Source organism: Salvia hispanica, chromosome 1, assembly GCF_029641045.1.
Source record: "Salvia hispanica isolate PSC_SH4W2 chromosome 1, Shi_PSC_v1, whole genome shotgun sequence".
NCBI classification, from domain to species: Eukaryota; Viridiplantae; Streptophyta; class Magnoliopsida; order Lamiales; family Lamiaceae; genus Salvia; species Salvia hispanica.
Genome location: NC_142692.1, coordinates 61,448,743 through 61,473,142, shown reverse-complemented (window position 1 = coordinate 61,473,142; position 24,400 = coordinate 61,448,743). Strand labels below are relative to the sequence as shown.

General features: G+C 37.8%; 1 protein-coding gene across 1 annotated transcript; it reads left to right on the top strand.

Moving 5' to 3' along the window:
• The first annotated feature begins 4,576 nt into the window (after positions 1-4,576).
• LOC125220279 (protein FAR1-RELATED SEQUENCE 5-like) lies at positions 4,577-7,101 on the top strand. Its single transcript, XM_089062265.1, has 5 exons — positions 4,577-4,586; positions 4,749-5,215; positions 5,312-5,487; positions 5,625-6,388; positions 6,560-7,101. Exons 1-5 carry the CDS (start codon positions 4,577-4,579, stop codon positions 7,099-7,101), a joined length of 1,959 nt encoding a protein of 652 aa, XP_088918391.1.
• The last annotated feature ends 17,299 nt before the right edge of the window (positions 7,102-24,400 follow it).

The following is a 24,400-nucleotide window of genomic DNA, read 5'->3' as shown; positions in this document are numbered from 1 at the left end:
TGTTGATATTCTTATGTCATATTATTGATATTTGTAATACACTATGCTGATATAAAAAATATTCACGAAAATTATCATATAATAACATAATGACGATATTACCCTTTTGTTGATATTTTGTCTACTATTTATTGAGATTCGTAAGATTTAATCTCATCCACTCATTTTAAAATCTAAGGGTGGAGATTTGGTCTTGATTTTGTATTATGGTACTATAAGCATTAGAATATGACCTATGAGACCGAATTGTAAAAAAATATAGTCAACTAATTATGTCAACTTTTTTTAACTTATTAAAATTTTGCTATTATTTTTATAGAATATATATAATTGTTTTCACTTATTATTTGTTTGGCTTTGAACCTATTTATTTTGGAGAACTTAAAACTTTTATGTCTTTTGGATAATGTTAAATCCTTGGTCAGTTTTGAATAAAAATTGTTGGTCAAACTCTTTAATGAAATACTAGTTTTTCTTCGTCTATTTTTATTCTCTTTTAATCACGAAAGCCCGTATTTATTAGCCCTAAAGGGCGGTCGTGACAGTTTGGTATCAGAGCCTCCGTTCTTTCCGCTTTGGACCCAAGAGTCTTTTTGAGTCAAAATCTATCCTTGTATCGATTCATTAAAGTGTTAAATCTCAAAGGCTCAACACCACAACTCGTCCCGCCAAACCACGAAGAAAGAGGTAAAAGTATTTTGGTGACTTTGGATTGAATTACCAAATTTTGGAATTTGCGATAGAAAATGCTATTCTTGTGAAAATGGAAATTTTGCTTTTGGGAGATTGAAGTCAATACGACGGTTTTTGAAAAATATTGTTCGAAATGTGAGATGATATATGAATATGTAATTGCTTTTACTAAATCATGAAACATGATTATGTCGAATATGATGAATATTGTTATGCATGTGAAATTGTATTTTCTTGATAAGGAAATATGTGAATATATGTTGAACTTCTATGAGTTTGGAAAATGAAATTTTATCATTTTATGATTGTGAAACTCGAAGTATGATGCATGTGTGATCGCAATTATTTGACAATATTATAAATGATGGATACCAAATGTATGGTTTATGAAACAACTCCTATGGTAATGAACTTTTGCTTGCTACTCTACAGTTATAAATTATGCGATGAATGTAAAATTTGTGCGACAATAATAAACATTGAGGTGCGAAATACCTAATACGAGGCAAGTAGCATGTGGGGATCAAGAAGTCGACGTACTGCGATTCGACGAAATACGAAAACAAACATAATGCACGAACCAATAACCTTGGAAACAATTTTTTTTTCTTGGCATGATACTACTTTCATACTTCTATCTTGTATACATATCCATCTTCATATGCATCATACTCTCAGCATCCTTTTGAGCCATATATACTTCTTATTTTTTTTTATATCATTGAGTTGGTGTTGGGATATCCTTTTATGTAGATAGCCCACCGGCGTTTTGCTCTGATGCGTAATCGATACGCAAGGAATAAGAAATTCCCAGTCGAGAGGTACAGAGCGTACAAATGGGACAGAAAGACCTTCCTTATGGTATACGTCTCCGAGTTTTATAATCGATGGATGGACGCTTATGCATTTGGGGGAGCCACCCATCACGCTGGAATCGCAAGGCTCATTCACACCCTACCGCCTCCATGGAGCCAATGGGTCGCACAAGTTCACATAGTATAGCCCGCCCGAGTACACTCCGCGAGGAGACTTGGTCGGCCTATTGGAAGTACTATTTCCGACCCTATCAGCTTCATCCGATGGACCGCCACCTTACTCACCTCCACCGAACTTGAAGAACCATCCGATGGTCGGGACCATCGTGAGCATCCTCTCGACCTTTAAGGGTGGAGGGACCATCGTGATCATCCTCTCGACCTCTCTGCCCATCCTAGGATGGGTGAAGTGCGGATCCCGAGCCTTAATCTTTTGGGGGTGCGGGAGACATGTGGCTCCTCGTCATAGTGATACTTCCGCAGACGAGCTTGACTAGGTGGAAAGATCGGCAGAGGTGGGTAAGGTGGCGGTCCATCGGATGAAGTTGCTAGGGTCGGAAATAGTACCTCCAATAGGCCGACCAAGTCTCCTCACGGAGTATACTCGGGCGGGCTATACAATTTGAACCTGTGCGACCCATTGGCTCCATAGAGGCGGTAGGGGATGAATGAGCCTTGCGATTCTAGCGTGATGGGTGGCTCCCCCAAATGCGTAAGCGTCCATCCATCGATTATAAAACTCGGAGACGTAGACCATAAGGAAGGTCTTTCCGTCCCATTCGTACGCTCTGTACCTCTCGACTGGGAATTTCTAATCCTGGCGTATCGGTTACGCATCGGAGCAAAACGCCAGTGGACCATCTACATAAAAAGATATCCCAACATCAACTCAAGGATAGAAAGAAATAAGAAGGATATATGGCTTAAAAGGATGCTGAGAGTATGATGTATACGAAGATGGATATGTATACAAGTAGAGGTGTCAAGTGGGCCAGGCCGGCCCAGCCCGGTGAGGACCGGTGAGATTTAGGCTCAGCCCGGGCTAGGCCCACATTTGAAACGGGCCGGGCCAGGCCTGGGTTTTGGTTGACAATAATGGGCCCAGCCCAGCCCGAACCCAGTTAGCAAATGGGCCGGGCTGGGCCGGGCTAAATTTATATTTTTATGATGAATGAAAAATAAATGATGTCTTCATAATTTCATATCTAAAAACAAGGTAGAGTAGGGAGGAGGAAATGAATATGTAAAGAATTATCAACCTATATTTATAGGAGATTAGGAGCATGATAAGTGTAAATGGCTAAGTAATTATGTGTATTAATAGAGTATTATAGGGAAATGGCTAAAATAATGAAAATGTTAATTGGAATTATGGAATATTGGGAGGAATAAGAAGGGAAGTGTAAATGTGTGATTTATTGCTAAAATATACACACATAAATATATAGTTCCACAAACTCAGGAGTCAAAATAATTCACTCTTATATATTCCTATAACACAGGCATTTATAGTTTTATATATACACACCTAAACATTATAGTTTTATAGTTTTATATATATAGAATATATACACGCCTAAACCATAATACATGCGTATATAGGGAGGTGATCAATTTCTAACTAATTAGCAATCCCAAACTAAGACTAAATCTTAACCATTAGATTAGAAGATCTAGTGGTTGAAATAATGCCACATGGACTATATTTTCAATTAAGAAAATTAATAAATAAAACTAAAGGGTATTAATGTCAATTCTCTCTCATTAAAATCATCTTAAAACTTTAAATTTACGTAACTCTCTCGATTTAAATTAATTTTTCGCAAAAAATATATCAAATTAAAGATAATTTTATAAGGATTCCAACGAGATTTCAATTGCATATGTTCCGACGACGTTCGGATGATGAAATTTGATATTTTTTATTTTAGTTTTCATAAATGTTGATAACCAGATTTTTATCAACAAATACATCAAAAAATCTCAATAAAACCATGTAAAAATCTCAATAAATATGTGTTGATATTTTCTTGTACTAGTGTTGATATTCTTATGTCAAATTGTTGATATTTGTAATACACTATATTGATATAAAAAAACATTCACGAAAATTTTCATATGATAACATAATGACGATATTACCCTTTTGTTGATATTTTGTCTACTATTTATTGAGATTCGTAAGATTTAATCTCATCCACCCATTTTAAAATCTAAGGGTGGAGATTTGGTCTTGATTTTGGATTAGGGTGCTATAAGCATTAGAATATGACCCCGCAATATATATATATATATATATATATATATATATATATATATATAAAATATAGGAAAATGATCAATACAAAAATGCATCTCAATACAAAATCCAGACCAAATCCTGACCATGAGATTTTTCAATCTAATGGTCAATAATAAAAGAAAAACACAGTGGGTCATTATAAAGCAGTTTTAGGTCATATTATAAAATTTGGGTTTGAGGTCATGTTAAGATCATTTTATGTCATGCTTATTATAATGACATAAAAATAAGCTTACGATGACCTAAAAATGACATATGTATGCTTGGTTCTGTATTTTTGTATTAAGAATGAGTTTTACATAGATCAAAACTCTATATATATATATATGGATGTATTCAGGTCATTATGCTAAGTATTTGTAAAACATAATACAAATCTCAAACCATTAATTAATTCAATCTGATGGCCGAATTTTATGCCATGTATAATTAATAATATTACTTATAAATAAATAAAATGTTAGTTTAGGTATAATACTCATTGCCGCGGTTATACACATCCCTTGATTTTCTCCATTCCATCTACACATATATTTCATCCTTTATTTTCTTTGATTTTTTTTTGATTTTCTACCATTATTCTGATCTCTATCTACACAAAATCACGCATCTTCATATTATCATTAATTTTCAGAAAAGTCGCGCAATCTCATTTTATCATTTATCTTCATAAACTCTTCATAAACTCAGCGTAATAGGAGTTGCAACCATTTTTGTATCTACCTACATGTTCTGATATCGATTGTTTTCTCATAGTAAAACGACGATGGAAGAAGGTATGTCGCTGTTTAATTTTAGTGATCATATGTGTGAATTTGAGTTGAATGTTTTAAGCTGTTTTTGTAATGTATGCCAACATGTGTTTAATGTATTCTATTAATCGTCTGATCAATTCATATTTTCGAATCATGCAGTTAATGTTGTGCCTTAATGTTCAGCAGAACTAAAACCTGTTGTGGGTCAGTGTTTCCAATCACTTGATTTTGCAATTGCTTTTTACGATGTGTATGCTCGAGCAGTTGGTTTTGACACGCGCAAACAAGGAGTAAAAAAAGTAGAAGGTGTTACTATTTGGCAGTATATTGTATGTACGCGTCAAGGTAAGAAGAGGACAGAGGAGGAGGATATGGTGAACGCCAGACATGGTTTCACGCTGAAAAGGAGACGTTTATCCAACCGGTGTTGCTGCCCAACGAAGATATCACTTCGTTATTTCTCCAAAGGCGGACGTCCCAGATATAAGATTCATAAGTTTGTAGAGGCACATAACCATACCATGGTGGAGGTGCAACATAAGCCATTCATGACTATAAATCGAAAGTTGACTGAAGTGCATGAGAAATTCATTCTTGATTGTTCAAGGGCTAATATCGGCCCCACGTTGACTTTCAAATTCATGAAAGAGGTATTGGGAGGCTACCAAATGGTGGGGTGCACCGTTGGGGATATACGCATTGCATCTCGAGACATTAAAGCTTAAGCTCAAGATTATGATGTTCAGATGGTGTTGGACGAGATGCGTAGGAAGAAGGAACTATCTGATGCATTTACATATCACTATGAAGTTAATAGTGAAAATCAGTTGGTAGCCTTATTTTGGTGCGATGGTGTCTTGAAAAGGAATTACCACATGTTTGGTGACATCGTTGCTTTCGACTCGACTTATAACACCAACATGTACTTCATTCTGTTGATTTTGAATTGTTACATTATATTCAATATTAGTTACATTATAATTAAACAATATGCTCTCCTTACGGTTGTACAATATGTATAGTTTTTTTTACATTATTTTTGCTGGTTGGACATATCAGGTACTGTATGATTTTTTGTCCATTTACTGGTAAGGATAATCATGGGAGACCTGTTACATTCGCTGCGGGTCTAGTTTCGAATGAGAAGACAGGTGCATTTGCTTGGTTGTTTAAACATTTTATTGAGTGCATGGGTGTCGCACCCAAAATGATAGTCATAGACCAAGATTTGGGCATGCGGTCAGCTATTGAGGAAATTCTAGTTGGCACTAGACATCGGTGGTGCATGTGGCATATAATGCACAAGCTTTCGGTCAAAGCTCCGAAGAGGCTCCTCACAGATGAACATTTCAAGAAGGATTTCCATGCTTGTGTGTGGTCCGAATTACACGAACCGGAGGAGTTTGAAGAAATGTGGGATGCAATTATTGTAGAATATGGTCTAGAAAATGTGGGTTGGTTCAAAACAATGTATCGGCATAGGAAGTATTGGATACCTGCTTATTTTCGGGATTTTCCGCTGGGATCGATGATTAGGACCACATCTGTTTCCGAGTCTGAAAACAGTTTTTACAAAATCTTTCTTAAGCCTCGGTTAAATCTTGCTGAATTCTATTTGAGTTTCAATAATGCGTTGGAATCTCAATGTAATTCTAATGCAAAGCTGGACTATGCAGATTCTACTATTGTGCCAATTTTGGCCACTGACCAGCCTTTCGAAAAGCATGCATCCACATTGTTTACCGACTCTATGTTCAGGAGAGTGCAGGAAGAAATTGTGGAGGGTTGCAACAGATGTCGGATTGTTGGTATGTTATCCGAAGGTGTGACTGATTGATATAAAGTAGGTGACAGCCACCGAAACACATTTGTTGTGACGCATGACAAGACGGACCAATCTTATGTGTGCGAGTGCAAGTTGTTTGGCAGGCAAGGGTTTTTGTGCTGCCACATATTTTACCTATTCAAGAACAACGAATTGAAAGTCATTCCAGATAAGTACTCTGAAAGCAGGTGGATGAAGACGACATTGGCAAAGGCTTTACATGGATACACGGCTGATGTGTTTCAAAACACTGATGCCCAATATGAGAAATTGATTTTATCAAATGAATTGACCTCTATTTTTTTCAGTTGCCTTGCTAGTTACCAGTCAAATATGGATACATTGCGCGCTTTTGTTGGTGGTATGAGAGATCTGAAGAGTAGTATAGACACTTATTCTCCACCTATATCTGCAGTTGAAAAAAGAAGGATGGTTGAAGAGTTTTATGGAATGGTCAGACTAGAAGTTGTTGAAGTTCACCCTCCTGACGTTATCCAAACAAAGGGGTCTTGTAGTACAAATAGCAAGCTTATAATTTCAAAGAGGGAGAAGGCTATAAAGGAGTACAACAGACCTTTGAGGAGATGTATGAATTGCCTAGAGATGGGCCATCACGATTCCCGGAATTGCCCAGAAAACGCGAATGGTAAGGGCAAGGAGAAATGCTTAATGTATGTTCATGAAGTCGATCCAGAATTATGTTTTGTTTGAACTGTCGTATTTATGTTTTGCAGTAAACCTTTTTTTCGTATTACATTATTGTAAGTTAAATGCTACATTTTTTCACGGTTTTTTGTTGGACGTATTACATTAATTCCGGTGCCGCTACATTCTTCATGTTATTATAAACTACTTAGCTGGTACATGATATAACATAGTGGAATTCGGTAGAAGTATAATTGATGAATCAGTAATGTCCATATTTTGTCAAATAATGTAACTATATTGGATATTTGGTATTCGTTCCAGCCTTATATGTTGATTTTAATTTCTCAAATAGTTTAATCGTTGTTTCCTATTTATGCTTCGTACCGAAATTTTATATTCGATTGTTGTGATTTTTACATTATACTTCGCGTTCCCAGATTCAACTGATTATTTTACCAATTTATTACTTCACAAATTTCAATTCCAACAAGCTATTATTGTGGATGGAATAAACACAACTAAAAGTGCTTCAGTGCATTAAAACAACTTTCCTCATGAACGAAGTTTACATTCATCTAAAACACTTTGCATCATTGGTCACTAACATTAGTATAACCAATGTGTTTAATTGCAACAAAACTTTCTTGCATAGTAATGTGTACATTAGGCTTTTCCTCAGTCTTACAATTCTTCCTTTTTCATGGTCAACACATATATATAAAAACCATAATGATAGTACCCCCAAATCTCCAATAATGTAATAGAGTAGGGCTTAACAAAAGATGTTTAACATAGTTCATAAATAATGTATGTCCCTAACACAGCACTCCGAAATAGCAAACGTACAAAAGGCAAAAACTGTTTTAAACAACTGCATAACATACTTTGTGTCGCACAAAATAATTCAGACAGACGCATCACTCACTCCAAACCATAATTTTGAACAAACTTTTCGAAACTGAACTTTGCAGGCTTCTCTTTCCAGTGCCGATCTGCTGCAATTTTATTCACCTTTTCTCTGATATTATGCTCAAACGTGAGTAAGGCCGTGTTGAACTTAATCCTTAACATTTCCACATTTTTGTTTCCCCTTGCCGTGAACCCGCAGTCCCAATCTTTGTCCTTATCTCCGAAAAAGGTTTCCATATGGCGCATCAGGTACACACCACAGCCCACCCTGTTGAAAATGCCTCTCCATAGCATACTGAGTAGATGCGTTGAACATTTGCGAATCATACCCGCTAGCTTGGGTCTTCTGAATTTCATGAGTGCATCAGCAAGGTACTTCCTCTGCATAATTTCAATTACATTAAATTGTAGTTCTCAACCATAAAAACTATACAATTGTGCAATTACTGTAGGCAACAACAATAGCATATACTCTGAATCTGTACCAAATATAACACCATGGCTGACTCAGATAATGTACCTTGTCAGCGAATTAATGTACGTACCAACAAAGAAGGTGTTTTCCCATATTTTGCGTTGAAGGATTCATGTGAATCAGCAAGTGTGTTGTCAATCACGTTCAGCTTCCCAGCAGCAACATCGAAGCACAAAAGATATACATGCTCGGGTCCTTGAATCGAGAAGAAAATCTAACATATTCACAAAATTAGATACTTAAAATTTGAATATTAAATAGCAGCTTAGTTGGTTCAGTACACCTCACCAGTTCATAGTTATTCCATTCAAAATCTTTCACAACTAATACTTCACCCAGAAATGCACCCAATGATCCGTGCATATTCTTCTTGTGCAACAGGTTCACCCTTGTTTTTGCTAAAGTGAACATTGAGTTCAATTGGAGTATTAACCGGCGCGCCATCGTAGGCATTGAATTTCTTCAATATCTTCTCAACATAATGAGATTGGGTTAAGATGATTCTATCGGATGTTCTTAGAAATTTCATTCCAAGAATTACATCGGCTAGACCCATGTCTTTCATGTCAAAGTTTCTCTTTAACATGGTTTTTGTCTCGTTAATCACTTGAGTGTTACTACCCATGATTAACATTTCATCAACGTAGAGACACACTATAACGTACCCGTTATCAGTGCTTTTAATATAGACAAATTTGTCACACTCGTTGATTTTAAACCCATTTGATAGCATCACATTATCAAACTTCAAGTGCCATTGCAGCGGTTCTTGTTTCAATCCATATAGGGACTTTACGAGTTTGTATACCTTTTTCTCTTGTCCAGGAACTACAAACCCTTTGGGTTGTTCCATATAGATTTCATCCTCTAATTCACCATTTAGAAACGCAGTCTTAACATCCATTTGATGAATCTCAAGATTGTGCAATGCAGCAATCGCGAAAAGCACTCGGATAGATGTAATCCTCGTTACAGGTGAATAGGTATCGAAGAAGTCATGTCCTTCCTTTTGTTTAAAACCCTTTACAACTAATCGGGCTTTATACTTATCCACTGTTCCATCGGCCTTAAATTTTCTTTTAAGCACCCATTTGCACCCTAAAGGTTTCGCACCTTCGGGCAAATCAACCAACACCCAAGTGTGGTTTAGCAAAATTGAGTCAATTTCGCTTTGAACAGCTTCTCTCCAATGTAACCCGTCTGGGCCATCGAATGCTACTTTTATTGACGTTGGCTCTTCATCCAACATAAAAGCAATGTAGTCAGGACCAAATGTTTTTGGTGTTCTGACCCTACTACCACGTCTTAGTACTGCATCACTTGGATCAGGTCTCACTCACTTGCGCGATTTAGGCTCTTCATCCGTGGATTTAGAACTAGTGGCTTCATCCACTGTTTTAGAACTAGTGGCCTCATCCTCAATTCTTGTCTCAGAATTGTTTGGGACTTCTTCTTTGTCCTTGCAAGGAAATGTATTTTCGAGAAATACGGCATTCCTTGACTCGATTGTTGTTCCTACTGTAATGGTCGAGATTTCAGACTTGTGAACAACAAATCTATATGCACTACTGTTAAGTGCATATCCAATGAAGATACAATCAACCGTTTTAGGTCCAATTGTGACTTCCTTGGGCGGGGGAACCATCACCTTTGCCAAACACCCCCACACTTTTAGGTATTTGTATGATGGTTTCCTTCCTTTCCATAACTCAAAAGGAGTGATGTCTTTTCCTTTGAGTGGAATTTTGTTTAGGATATAGTTGGCTGTCAAAATAGCCTCCCCCCACATGTTCTGGGGTAATCCTGAACTTAGTAGTAACGCATTCATCATATCTTTTAGAGTTCGATTTTTGCGTTCTGCTACACCATTAGATTGTGGTGAGTATGGAGCAGTTGTTTGATGAATTATACCACTTGCGTTGCATAACTCCTCAAACGGGGCTACATACTCGTCTCCTCTATCACTTCGAATCGCTTTGATTTTACAACCAAGTTGATTCTCAACCTCGTTCTTATAATTTTTGAACGCTTCAATTGCTTCATCTTTACTTCTTAAAAGATAAATGTAGCAATATCTTGTGCAATCATCTATAAAAGTGATAAAGTACTTTTTACCACCTCTAGTTTGCACCATCCTTAAATCACATACATCCATATGAATTAGTTCAAGGGGTTTCGTTTTCCGTTCAACTGAGTGAAACGGTAACTTAGTCATTTTAGCCTCAAGACATATTTCACATTTATCTTGGCTATCCACTTCAATTGACTTTAGTAAATCTAAGTTCACCAATCTTTTAACGCCTTTTGAATTTACATGTCCCAATCTACAATGCCACAAATTTGAAGACTCAGTCAAATAAGAGGAAGTAGATGCTTTATTATTATTGTTAGCCAAAGGCTTTGGAACAAGGCGCGTGATGGAACCGGCAGCGGAAGCGGTGTTGAACTTGATTATCATAATTTTACAATTATTAATCACACCAATAAATCACATAATAATCAGATCTGTTTAGCAGATTATTTAGACAAAATCTATTCGCGTAATTATCACATGTATCATGCTCATAACTTGAATTAATTATGCTTTAAGAATATTGAAACCTAAAACATGCTTTTCTACGGAGCAGAAAAATACCTAATTAATTCTCCAAAGAATTGAAGATGGCTAGCTCCTTCTCCACGTGATGCTTTGAATACTAGACCACAAATCTTCTCTCTGGTTCCCGAACTGTATTCCAATACCAGTGTGGGCTGATCTTACTAGAATACTAGGACTTAAATAAAGAAGACAGAAGAAATCCTTTTGGGAATAGGAGTGGAATTCGAAATCTCCTTCAGCTAGGGGGACTTATAAAATTGTGTTTCATAAAATTGTGTTATTTCTGTCTCCTTTATTCTCCTATTTATATTAAGTTCCTTTTGGGCCCAGACAGGGATCTATGGAAGGTTTTGGATATGAGCTCATCCAATTTACTTTTTACTAATTAAATTGAACCCATAATTTAATATAAGTTATAATTGGAATAGTACGAGCAGCCACTACAGAAGTAATATTGAACTCTCCCCATCCAAATCCGAAATTACAAGTAATCCGGGTTTCCGTTTAACTTTCATTTCCCGCGCTTAAGATTAAAATGTCCATTAACTAATTAATGTCTGCTATTGACTTAATTAATTAACTTCTTATTAATTCCAAGAGTGGACTTAGCATGAAACGCTTATTTATTATTCATAGAGTAATCAAACTCCAACTAGCTAGGTTACGTATAATAAAACCTTGTTTCGCGCTCCTCTTGAGGACATTATCAAACGAGACTCAGCTCGCGCACGATTCAATATAATAGCAGTCCTAGCACCGCTAGATATTGATCACCACTACCCAATATATCAGGATAATTGGGTTACGAAAAATCCGCACCATTTGATAAGTCAAAGTAATGCATAATCAATACCGTATGCTCAATGCTAACCTATATTCATTAAGAAACAAATATTATCAAGACCTCGCCTTTTAGTAGATAGCCCAAGGACAAGTCTTGCTGTTAGATCCGTTCAGTGCTATACCACACCAATGCCATCTTATTTCAGTAAGGCTTAGAAATATGCGGACTGACATTGCAACCTTTCTCGATGGATAGTCAAATTCTATCTAGGTTGTGAAATTCATCTTTTTCTTTGTTTAGAACTGACCGTGTTACCTTAAAGTGGACGACGCCCACAACCGGTCTACTAAAACAAAGACTTAGACTTTGTTAAGTTAACTTATACATTTAAACATGCATTAACATCCATTAAATGTAAAACATAACAACATTATGACAAAAATAATCTGTTTTATTCATTGGAAAATAAAATAAGAGTTTTACAGTATTGAATCACTCGAAACGTGATTTCTAGTATACAAACTCTAACAATCTCCCACTTATACTCAAAACACTTTCGAGTATCCAAAATGTGCTAACGTCAAATTCTCTCACTTATACTGAAAGCGGATTGAGGTCTTGAATTAGTCGAACTCCCATTCCTTCAACATGGCTTTCAAACGGCTTCACCGCTAATGCCTTCGTGAAAGGATCTGCCAGGTTGTTTTCTGACTCAATCTTGACCACTTTTATGTCTCCTTTCTGCACTATATCTCGAATGATATGATACTTCCTCTCTATGTGCTTGCTCGCCTTATGAGCCCGTGGTTCCCTCGAATTTGCCACAGCACCAGAATTATCACAATAAATGGTGATGCTCTTGGGCATATTCGCAACCACACCTAAGTCCAGAAGGAAGTTCTTAAGCCATACAACCTCTTTTGCAACCTCCTAAGCGGCCACATACTCGGCTTCCATGGTAGAGTCTGGAATGCATTTCTGCTTTACACTCTTCCAAATTACAGCTCCACCTCCTAAGGTAAACACATATCCGGAAGTTGATTTTCTCAAATCTACATCAGCTTGAAAATCTGAATCAGTATATCCTAAAGGACAGAGCTCGGCTGCATTGTAAACTAGAACATAGTCCTTAGTCCGATTAAGGTACTTGAGTATGTTCTTTACGGCAGTCCAATGTCCTTGGCCGGGATTTGATTGATATCTTGCTACCATGCCAACAACAAAGCAAATATCAGGTCTAGTACAAAGCATAGCATACATGAGACTATCAACTGCCGAGGCATATGGTATTCTTCTCATCTCTGCTACTCAGATGTTGTCTTAGGACACATCTCTTGAGATAAATGGATGCCATGTCTAAAAGGTAGGAAACCTTTCTTGGCATCTTGCATGCTAAAGAGTCTAAGTACTGTGTCGATGTAAGATTCTTGGGATAAGCACAATATTCTCTTAGCACGGTTCCTAAGAACCTTGATACCGAGAATGTGTCCCGCATCACCCATATCTTTCATCTCGAACTGGCTGGACAACCAAGTTCGCACTGATGACAACATATTTTTATTGTTTCCAATTAGAAGAATGTCATCTACATATAAAACTAAGAACACAACATTTCCCTTTTCAACCTTCTTATACACACAGCTTTCATTAGGGCATTTTTCGAATCCAAACTTTTGAACAGTTTGATCAAAACACTGGTTCCATGATCTAGATGCTTGCTTGAGGCCATAAATGGCCTTCTTAAGCTTCCAAACCATGTGTTCCTTGCCCTTTACCACATAGCCTTCGGGTTGTTTCATGTAGATGTTCTCCTCAAGACTCCCGTTTAAAAACGCAGTCTTAACGTCCATCTGCCATACTTCCCAATCCATGTAGGCTGTTATAGACAAAAGTATACGGATCGATTTGAGCTTGGCCACTGGGGAGAAGGTCTCATCGTAATCGATGCCTTCTTTTTGGGCATACCCCTTAGCCACTAGTCTTGCCTTAAAGACTTTAACTCGTCCATCGGGTCCACGTTTACGTTTGTATATCCACTTGCTCCCAATGGCAGTACAGCCTTCGGGTAGGACAGACAAATCATAGACGTCTTTGTCTACCATTGATTGTAGTTCCGAATCCATTGCTTTCACCCATTCGCAATGATCGACATCTGCCCGCGCCTCTGCAAAATTCCAGGGATCAAGTACATTGCTGTCCGAGGAGTGATCCATGCACTCACCCAAACCAATGTATCTATCGGGCTCATGAGAGACCATCCCACTGCGGCGCGGCACTACAACATCTGGTGTATTAGTTGATGTTTCTGGATTTGTTGTTACACTAGGTAATTGTTCTTGGTTAATGGAAGTTGTGACTTGAGTTAGCTCTTCAAGAGCTATCTCACTGCTGGGCTTATGATTCATTACATAGTCTTCCTCTAAGAATGTGGCATGAGTGCTCACAATCATTTTCTGATCTCTGAGACTATAGAATTCATAAGCTTTCGTTCCTCTAGGGTATCCTATAAACACACATACCTCCGTCCTAGATTCAAGCTTAGTTGGATGCTTTTTCAATACATGGGTCGGACCACCCCACACTCTGAGATGTTCCAGATTGGGCTTCCGCCCATTCCACAACTCATATGGGGTAGTAGGAACTGATTTAGAAGGTAAGTGGTCTAAGAGATAGGTTGCCGAAAGCAATGCATGCCCCCAAAACGAAATAGGTAACCGTGCATAACTCATTATCGAGCGGACCATATTTAATAAGGTCCTATTCCTTCTTTCAGCTACGCCATTCTGCTGGGGCGTGCCCGGCGCAGTCGTTTGGGATTGAATTCCCGCTACTGATAAGTAGTCCAAAAACTCGGCACTTAGGTATTCGCCTCCGCGATCAGATCGCAGGCATTTGATAGTCTTATCATGAAGCGTCTCTACTTTAGCCTTAAACTCCTTGAACTTGTCAAAAGTTGCAGACTTGTAGCGCATCAAATAGACGTATCCAACTTTCGAGAAGTCATCTATAAAGGTGACGAAGTATTGATAGTCGCCCCTTGCCTCGGTTGACATTGGTCCACACACATCAGTATGAATGAGCTCAAGTACTTCCTTGGCCCTATTCCCCTTTGATCTAAAAGGTCTCTTAGTCATCTTGCCTTCGAGACAGGATTCACACTTCGAAAATGGTTCCTTCTCAAGACCTTTGAGAAGATCTTGATCAACCATCGCATGCATTCTTCTTTCGTTGGCATGACCAAGTCTAAGGTGTCATAAGTACGTATCATTCATTGAACTTGAAGGTTCTTTTCTTTTCTTAGAAATTTTCGATGTAGCATTGAGTTCTGATTTACGTTGATTAAATTGTATAGAAGTGATTGTGTACAGATTGTTTTCCATGATACCACGACAGATATAAGAACCATCTTTCTTAATAACGCAATTGTCATTAAAAGAAATCGAATATCCATCAAAAGACAATTTAGAAATTGAAATTAAATTTCTTCTAAAAGAAGGTATCAACAAAACATTCTTCAAAATCAAAAATCTATCACTAGAAAAACGTAAATAAACGTCTCCCACTGCAACGGCCGCCACTTTAGTAGCGTCGCCCAGCTGGACTTCGATCTCACGATCATGTAACCGTCTTGTCACCTGCATTAAGTCAGGATCAAAACATATATGATCAGTTGCTCCAGTATCAATAACCCAAGTATGAGTAGATGTCGAAGCCAAACATGACTCGACTACTAGAGCATGGTGCATACCTGTAGCCTTGCCCTTCTTAGGACAATCTGGCTTCCAATGACCTTTCTCTCTACATTTGAAGCACTTTCTAGTAGGCTTCTTGTCACCCCGCTGTTTCTTCTTTCCCTTAGCATTCTTAGCTGCCACTGGGTTTGGTGCCTTTTTCTTTCCTCTTCTAGGCTTAGAGCCAGAGGAATTAGGCGTCAAACTCAGCATAGCTACCTTAGCTTGAACCATAAGGTCCTCCGCCGACTGAAGTTCAGTCAGCAGCTCTGCCAAGGTGTAATTCCGCTTGTTCATCTCGAAATTGAGCTTGAACTGTTGGAAGCTAGGGGGAAGACTTTGAAGGATTATTGTTACCTGGGACTCGGGATCGATCGTCCCTCCCAAAACCTCAATTTGGTTGAGGTGGCTCATCATCTCGAGGACGTGTTGCCTCACAGACGAGCCTTCCTTCATATACTTCGTCATGATACTCCGAAAGGCTTGAGACTTAGCCGTTCGATTCTGAGTACCAAAAAGATTTGCGAGATTCGTCATGATCTCAGCAGCAGTTTCCATGGCAGAATGCTGATGCTTGAGTACTGATGATATTGAAGCCAACATATAGCACTTAGCCATCTCATTCGCCTTATGCCACCGTCTATGCGCATCTCGCAATGCTTGCGCGGCATTAGCTGCCGGCACAGCTGGGCGTGGATTAGTGAGCACAAACTTGTACTCTTCGGCTGTGAGAACGATATCCAAGTTTTGTTTCCATTCGATGTAATTTTGGCCCTCGAGTTTGTTTTCTTTGAGAATGGCAGAAAGAGGATTAAAAGACATTTTGACGGATTTTATTGCACTGCAAACAGAAGAATTTACTATTTGTCATAAACTTATGTAAGGAAATTGAGTAGATTAACCATAAAACATTTCAAAATCTTACAACAGCAAAATTAATAAATTGTATCCTCCTTTGGAGTTTATACGCATTAAAATTTTGACAATTTTACTGGTCACAACACCGACGCATCAATATCTTCCTCCTTTGGAGGTCAACACGCCTAATGCTGCCTAAGCACGAGCCCTTGCTCGCCAGCGCATCGCCGCGTGATCGTCGGCCCTCGGCTCCCACTTCGACGTCGGCGATGCTCGAATTTGATTCGGGCGCCGGCTAGGGTTCTGTCGGGTTTGGCCGGTGGCGCGCGCGAGCCCTTGCTCACCGGCGCGTCGCCCCATACCCGCCACCCTCAGCTCCCACTCAATTCGATAACCCTACTCCAATCGCATGTAGCGCGATTCGTCCCGGCGCAAGCGCCGACGAATCGCAAATCTCATGCGTTCGAATAATTCAAATTCTATGATTCGAATGTTCTTGAGTTGATCATGCATAAAATAATAACAAAAACACAAGAACATGCTTCGTAATCAAATAAGACATGCAAACATGAATTTCGCGAAATTTAAATCCAAATAATCAGAGCCAAAGACTGGCTCTGATACCAATTGATGTAACCGGCAGCGGAAGCGGTGTTGAACTTGATTATCATAATTTTACAATTATTAATCACACCAATAAATCACATAATAATCAGATCTATTTAGCAGATTATTTAGACAAAATCTATTCGCGTAATTATCACATGTATCATGCTCATAACTTGAATTAATCATGCTTTAAGAATATTGAAACCTAAAACATGCTTTTCTACGGAGCAGAAAAATACCTAATTAATTCTCCAAAGAATTGAAGATGGCTAGCTCCTTCTCCACGTGATGCTTTGAATACTAGACCACAAATCTTCTCTCTGGTTCCCGAACTGTATTCCAATACCAGTGTGGGCTGATCTTACTAGAATACTAGGACTTAAATAAAGAAGACAGAAGAAATCCTTTTGGGAATAGGAGTGGAATTCGAAATCTCCTTCAGCTAGGGGGACTTAAATAAAATTGTGTTTCATAAAATTGTGTTATTTCTGTCTCCTTTATTCTCCTATTTATATTAAGTTCCTTTTGGGCCCAGACATGGATCTATGGAAGGTTTTGGATATGGGCTCATCCAATTTACTTTTTACTAATTAAATTGAACCCACAATTTAATATAAGTTATAATTGGAATATTACGAGCAACCACTACAGAAGTAATATTTAATTCTCCCCATCCAAATCCAAAATTACAAGTAATCCGGGTTTCCGTTTAACTTTCATTTCCCGCGCTTAAGATTAAAATGTCCATTAACTAATTAATGTCTGCTATTGACTTAATTAATTAACTTCTTATTAATTCCAAGAGTGGACTTAGCATGAAACGCTTATTTATTATTCATAGAGTAATCAAACTCCAACTAGCTAGGTTACGTATAATAAAACCTTGTTTCGCGCTCCTCTTGAGGACATTATCAAACGAGACTCAGCTCGCGCACGATTCAATATAATAGCAGTCCTAGCACCGCTAGATATTGATCACCACTACCCAATATATCAGGATAATTGGGTTACGAAAAACCCGCACCATTTGATAAGTCAAAGTAATGCATAATCAATACCGTATGCTCAATACTAACCTACATTGATTAAGAAACAAATATTATCAAGACCTCGCCTTTCAGTAGATAGCCCAAGGACAAGTCTTGCTGTTAGATCCGTTCAGTGCTATACCACACCAATGTCATCTTATTTCAGTAAGGCTTAGAAATATGTGGACTGACATTGCAACCTTTCTCGATGGATAGTTAAATTCCATCTAGGTTGTGAAATTCATCTTTTTCTTTGTTTAGAACTGACCGTGTTACCTTAAAGTGGGCGACGCCCACAACCGGTCTACTAAAACAAAGACTTAGACTTTGTTAAGTTAACTTATACATTTAAACATGCATTAACATCCATTAAATGTAAAACATAACAACATTATGACAAAAATAATCTGTTTTATTCATTGGAAAATAAAATAAGAGTTTTACAGTATTCAATCACTCGAAACGTGATTTCTAGTATACAAACTCTAACAGTGCGTAGCCACACTAAGCTTGAAAAGTCCGTCGGTTACATAACCTTTTCCAAGGGACTTCCCAAACTTGTACAAAACAAACCTATCAGACTCGAATACAAGTTTAAACCCCTTATTAACTAGTATTGATCCTGACACTATGTTCTTGCGGATGTCCGGGACATGCAGCACATCCTTCAAAGTGATCGTGACGCCAGATGTCATCATGAGTATCACATTGCCAATGCCGAGGACCTCGAACGATGCTTGATTCCCCATGTTGATCTTCCTCCCTTCAACAGCAGTGTAGGAGGCAAACTTGCTCCTATCTGAGCAAACATGAGCAATAGCGCCGGTGTCGATGTACCAACTGCCCTTGTTGTCAACAATGTTGACTTCTTCAGTGACCACGGCAACGAGGTCATTTTCATTCCAGTCCTTGAACTCTTTCTCAACGATGTGGGCTGCCGGCTTCTTCTTCTTGCTTCGGCAGTCGTTGGCAAAGTGGCCAATTTTTCCACACTTGTAGCACTCGCCTTCAAATTTCTTTGCAGGCTGCTTGCCCTTCCCTTTGTCTTTCTGATTAGGGCGGGGGCGTTTGCTGGAGGGTCCGCCCCGCTCCAACAAGTTGGTTTTGGCATCAAGTGGGCTAAAGCCCTTAGCCTTTGGCATCAAGTCTTCAAGACTCATCTTCTTTCGCTTGTGCTTGAGGTAGTGCTTGAAGTCCTTCCAACTAGGAGGGAGTTTCTCAATAAGTATGCACCGAACAAAGTTGTCGGGAAAATTCATCCCTTCAGCCGCGAGTCCGTGGAGATCATTTGGAACTCTTGAACTTGTTCCATGACCGGTCTAGAGTCGACCATTTTGTAGTCCATGAACTTGGATACTACAACATGTTCCGTACCGGCAACATTGTCTATACTATACTTCTTTTCTAGGCTTTCCCACATTTCTTTGGATGTGGTTACAAGGGAGTATGCATTGTACAAGCTATCATCTAAAGCACTTAGAATGAAATTTTTACAAAGATAATCTCCTTTGCGCTATGCTTCATAGTCCGCCATGACCTCAACACTTGTCTCTTGATCACTTGGCGCGGGCGGCTCGTTCTCCGTGAGGAAGTTGGCGATGCCCAATGTTGTCAAGTAGAACAACATCTTTTGGTACCACCTCTTGAAGTCAGCTCCTCCAAATTTAGGTGGTTTTTCGGCGGATGACATCATTCTCGGTGCCAAAGGTGCCGCACTTGGTCCTTGGAAGGAACCAATTCCGTTGCCCCCGAAGGAGCCAGCAACATGGTTGGGCATAGAGCCCCCACCATTCATGTTGGGCGTAGAGCCCGCCATGGTCGCATTGGTCCCGAAGGAGCCAAAGCCCGTGTTGAACCCGGAGGTTCCAACACTCGCATGAGACCCGAAGGCCCCAGCAGTCGCGTGAGACTCGAAGGTCCCTGCATTCGTGTGAGACCCGAAGGCCCCAACACTCGATCCATTAAAGGATCCGAAGGAACCACTAAAAGTGGAACCAACCGACACACTCGAGGTGGATTCACCAGTGAGCCCCTGGGTATTAGTATGCACCCAAGGGGTTGTTGATGAAGATGGATAGAGCCCGGGAGTTGGCATCATCGTGGTGGATGCCATGGTGGAGGAAATGATGGCGGCGGTTGTGGCCGGAGTGGTGGAAGCGGCAAACACAAAGGCAAGTTATATCTCGTCTTGCGATTGTTGGTTTCTAGATTTACAAGATATAAGCCGGGCGTAATACAACCCAAAAGAAGGAATACAAATGAACTAACTGAATCGAAATTACAATGGAAATTTCAAAACAAATAAACCGTAAAAGGAATTTAGCTGAGTCGGGGAGGCCTCTTTCCGCAAGACGAGATACGCCCCGGTAGTGCTCTTCGGATTGGCGTTTCGTACCCAAAGATAAAACGGCTGCGTCTCTGGTGAAGCAGCACCGCTATCAACAGAGCTCCGGCGAACTGGATGGAGAAGAGAGTGTATGATGCAGAGTGTGGATTCTAGATTCTGGTGTGTAGAATGCTAGAATGACTAGCCTATTTATAGGCTCAGTCCACTGTAGGGGTCAACGCAGCCTTGATGGCTGCCATCAATGCCAGACCGTAACGGTAGTCGGTTACGAGCTATAACGTTCGGGCGTTACACGCTCAGAGCTAGAGAGGTTGAATCTAGACGCTTCTAGATTCAGTCATGACGTGGACTGTCATGTTGTCAGCCACGTTGGCTTACTGCGTCATACTGACGAGGTGTCATCCCGCTTGGCTCGCTGATGTGGAAACGGTGGTGGTCTAAAAAGAATTAGACCCTAGACCCACTAGCCTTGGGCCAAGCCCAAAGGACAAGGACAAGGACAAGGACAAGGACAAGGACAAGGACACGGGCACGGGCTCGGGCACGGGCTCGGGCTCGGGCTCGCGGCGGGGCGGGCGGCGGCGCGCGCGTGTGCGCGCGTGTGGGATCTACAGCTCATCTTAGTCCACTATAATTATTCCATGTAATAATCTTTCTTATTAAATACTAGTTTAATAAGCTTGTAACTTCCAATGTGGGATAATTAACTCTCTTAATTATTCCCTAAGCTTCTCTCATAGCTCATTAAGTTTGCAATTTTGCACAACTTTAATCCCTTATTTCTCACTCACCGGGAATCGGATTTGAGAAAATGAATATACCACGGTCATCTACTCCGAACGTAGATCGACGCTATATCATTTAATTTCACAAAATTAAATGTCTCGTTGAAATTATAATTGGTCAAAGTTCATTGACCGGACATAGATTCCAACATCTACTCTGTGTGTGTGCACCACAGCTTAAGTATGAGTGCGTGTGAGCTGGACTCTACTCTTCTCACTCAACCGCCTCATGAGCTCACTTTTCCAGCTCATCAATTATGTGCCACGTCAGCCAACACAACTGATTTCTTCAGCCATAACGTAACAAGCTAAATAAATTAAAAATAACATCATTATATAAGATTAAAAAATAAAAAAATATAGTACTATATAGAATAGTATGTTAAATAATTATAGATAAAAAGTTAAATAAATTTTAAATTAAATAACATGAAAACATTTGTTAATTACGATACTTATCACTACAACATACATACTTCAATACTAAAATAGTATCAATATTAAATTGATATGAAATATTTAATATGCAACTATGAAGTATATTGAGGACAATAACATCGTCATAAAAAGATAAAATGATGTACAAAACAAATACAACATAAACATTAGAACAATAAAACAATAGTTTGTAAGACATAAAATAAAAAAAATAAAAAAAATAATAGTAAAACACAAACTCTAATATCCCGATGGCTCTTTTTCAGCCTTATTTTCTTCCTTAATCTCCAAATTAATGATTTATGCATATGGGCAAAAGCAAATGTGATAGTTTATGATCTTCGTCTTCTTTGCTTCCTTTCATCATATCATTGCTTTTTTTTTCTTTTTCTTTTTTAAAATTAACTCCTATATGAAGGAGGATATAATATATAACTCCTAAGAAATGAGGAAATTACAACTGAGGTTAAGAGGGCTCGAACTCGACACCTCATACATTGATGTCTAACCTTCTTGTCGCTAGGACAAAGGATCTGGACTTTCATCATATCATTGCTTTAGATGTTTTCTTTGTATGAGAACTATGGAGTGACGAAGTGGGTGACAAATGTGTAATATTGTAGCTTCAAAATATTATAGATAGTCAGAGCTTATGTGAATTCTATATTTGTAGAAATAGAACTATTATAGTCTAGATAGAAAAAATAAAATAAAACTAATAAAAGTAAAACAAACTAACATCAAGAAAAAACTGAAATATGAACTAACATCGTTGAAACAAATTAATCTCAAATAAATGTACTATAGGTAAAGAGTAATAGCCATATCGAGAAAAATTCTTCCTTTTGCAAAGAATCCGTGATGCAATGGGACATGACAATGAGGAATGAATATAAGCTAGCAAATGATACATATTTATAGATAAAAAGTTGAATGTATTATGTAAATTCCTTGGAACCGTGCCTTGAATCCTTGTTCCATGCATGAAGAAATAAACAATGAATGATTTTAGTTTTAGATAAATAACTAAAAATTAGTAATAAGCTAAGTATCGACACACATACCATCCGATCGTGGAACACACATTCCAAGAAGATTACATTAGTTTGTCCACATTCAATGAACAGAAACATGCGTGCACAACACTCGAATCACTGACAAAGTATGTTAGGCTGTAGATCGTTAAGGAATGTGAATTTCATGATGTGAACAAATTTTTACTTTTGCCACAAATTTGGGATGGAGTGAGGGGAGACGATGAAGAAGTGAATAAAATCTTGCAAATGATACATATTTATAGATATAAAGTTATTGAAAATGAATCATTAATGTGGCGGTTACAAAATAATAAGGAACAAATATATTTTGTCCAATCACTAATTTAAATATTACGAGTCAACAAAGTAACTCCTAAATTGAGTGAGACTAATAATCATCAAAATAATTTGCCAAAGTAACTTACAATGTAAAATAAATATACATAAATATAATATGGTGATTAGTTATACCATAAGTCTTATGAATGTTCCGGAATAGGGATAAAACTTATAAATATTTTAAAAGAAGGCCAAAAACTCGCCTTTTATATATACTAGTGTTAATCCACGTGCGATGCACGACGGAATATTTTTTCATCATATTATTTTAAATTATTAATTAATTAATTAAAATAAAAAAAATAATATAACTATGAAAATTAATAATATAAAAATACACTATAAATAACAATTCAATAAATATAGTATTTCTAATGAAACCAAGACAAACACAATTATTTGGACAACGAAGAAGAGAGTATCAAGAGTTGACAGTTTTAAAAAATATGTTTAAAACAATCATTCATATCTCTCTAAAAAAAAAGTAAATCACAATTTTAGCAAAATAATAAATCAATAACTCATAATATTCAAAACATCAAAATTATGACCATAAAAATATTCAAATGATTTCTACACAAAAATAACATTAAATTAATTGGTTTAGGACATTAATTCATCCTAAGTGATCAAATATTCGTTTTACCCCTACACCACTTAAATGTAATTATAGCAACAGTGACAACGGAAATATACAAAAATAATAATTGTGTAAAGATGAAAATAAATATTTTGCATGTCTCGAGTCAATAATGTTACGATTCTTCCCTTTCTAAGAATTGTAAGAAATATTGAGATAAAATTCTCGAACCATATATACATGCGTTAATCTAACTATTGCAATCAAAAGAAAAAAAATAACACTAAATAAATGGAAATTACAATAAAAATTATAAAATAAATTGAACTATAAGTCTACTTGAGAAAATCCTTCTTTCTGCAAGATAAATTACATTACAGTTGGTGATCTCGGATTGACGTATTATCCCCAAAGATGAAATTCTCCTAACGTACATAACATCTCAAAACCGCTAGGCACCGATGAACTTGATGGGGCTCCAAAAATTGAGTAATACAATGTTCATAAAATGTACAATAAAATGTTGAGAGCTTGAGAGAAAATGGAGGATGCTTTTGTTGGTGTATGATTCATCCACAACTCTATGCCTTTTATAGGCACAAAATTAGTCAATCATAGATTATGGAATTAAAACATCATAAATTATAAAATTAAGACAACGGAAGTTATAAAATTTGACTTTTCTTATTATATTTGTTGTTATTAGCCATGGATTAAAAGTTATAATGAATAAATGAGTTTCTTATTACAAAATTTCAAAAATTGAATAATAATATTAAAATACTAATCATTGTTTTTAATAGCTTTACCGGTTCACATTTAACTCTAGTTTGACATAAGTCT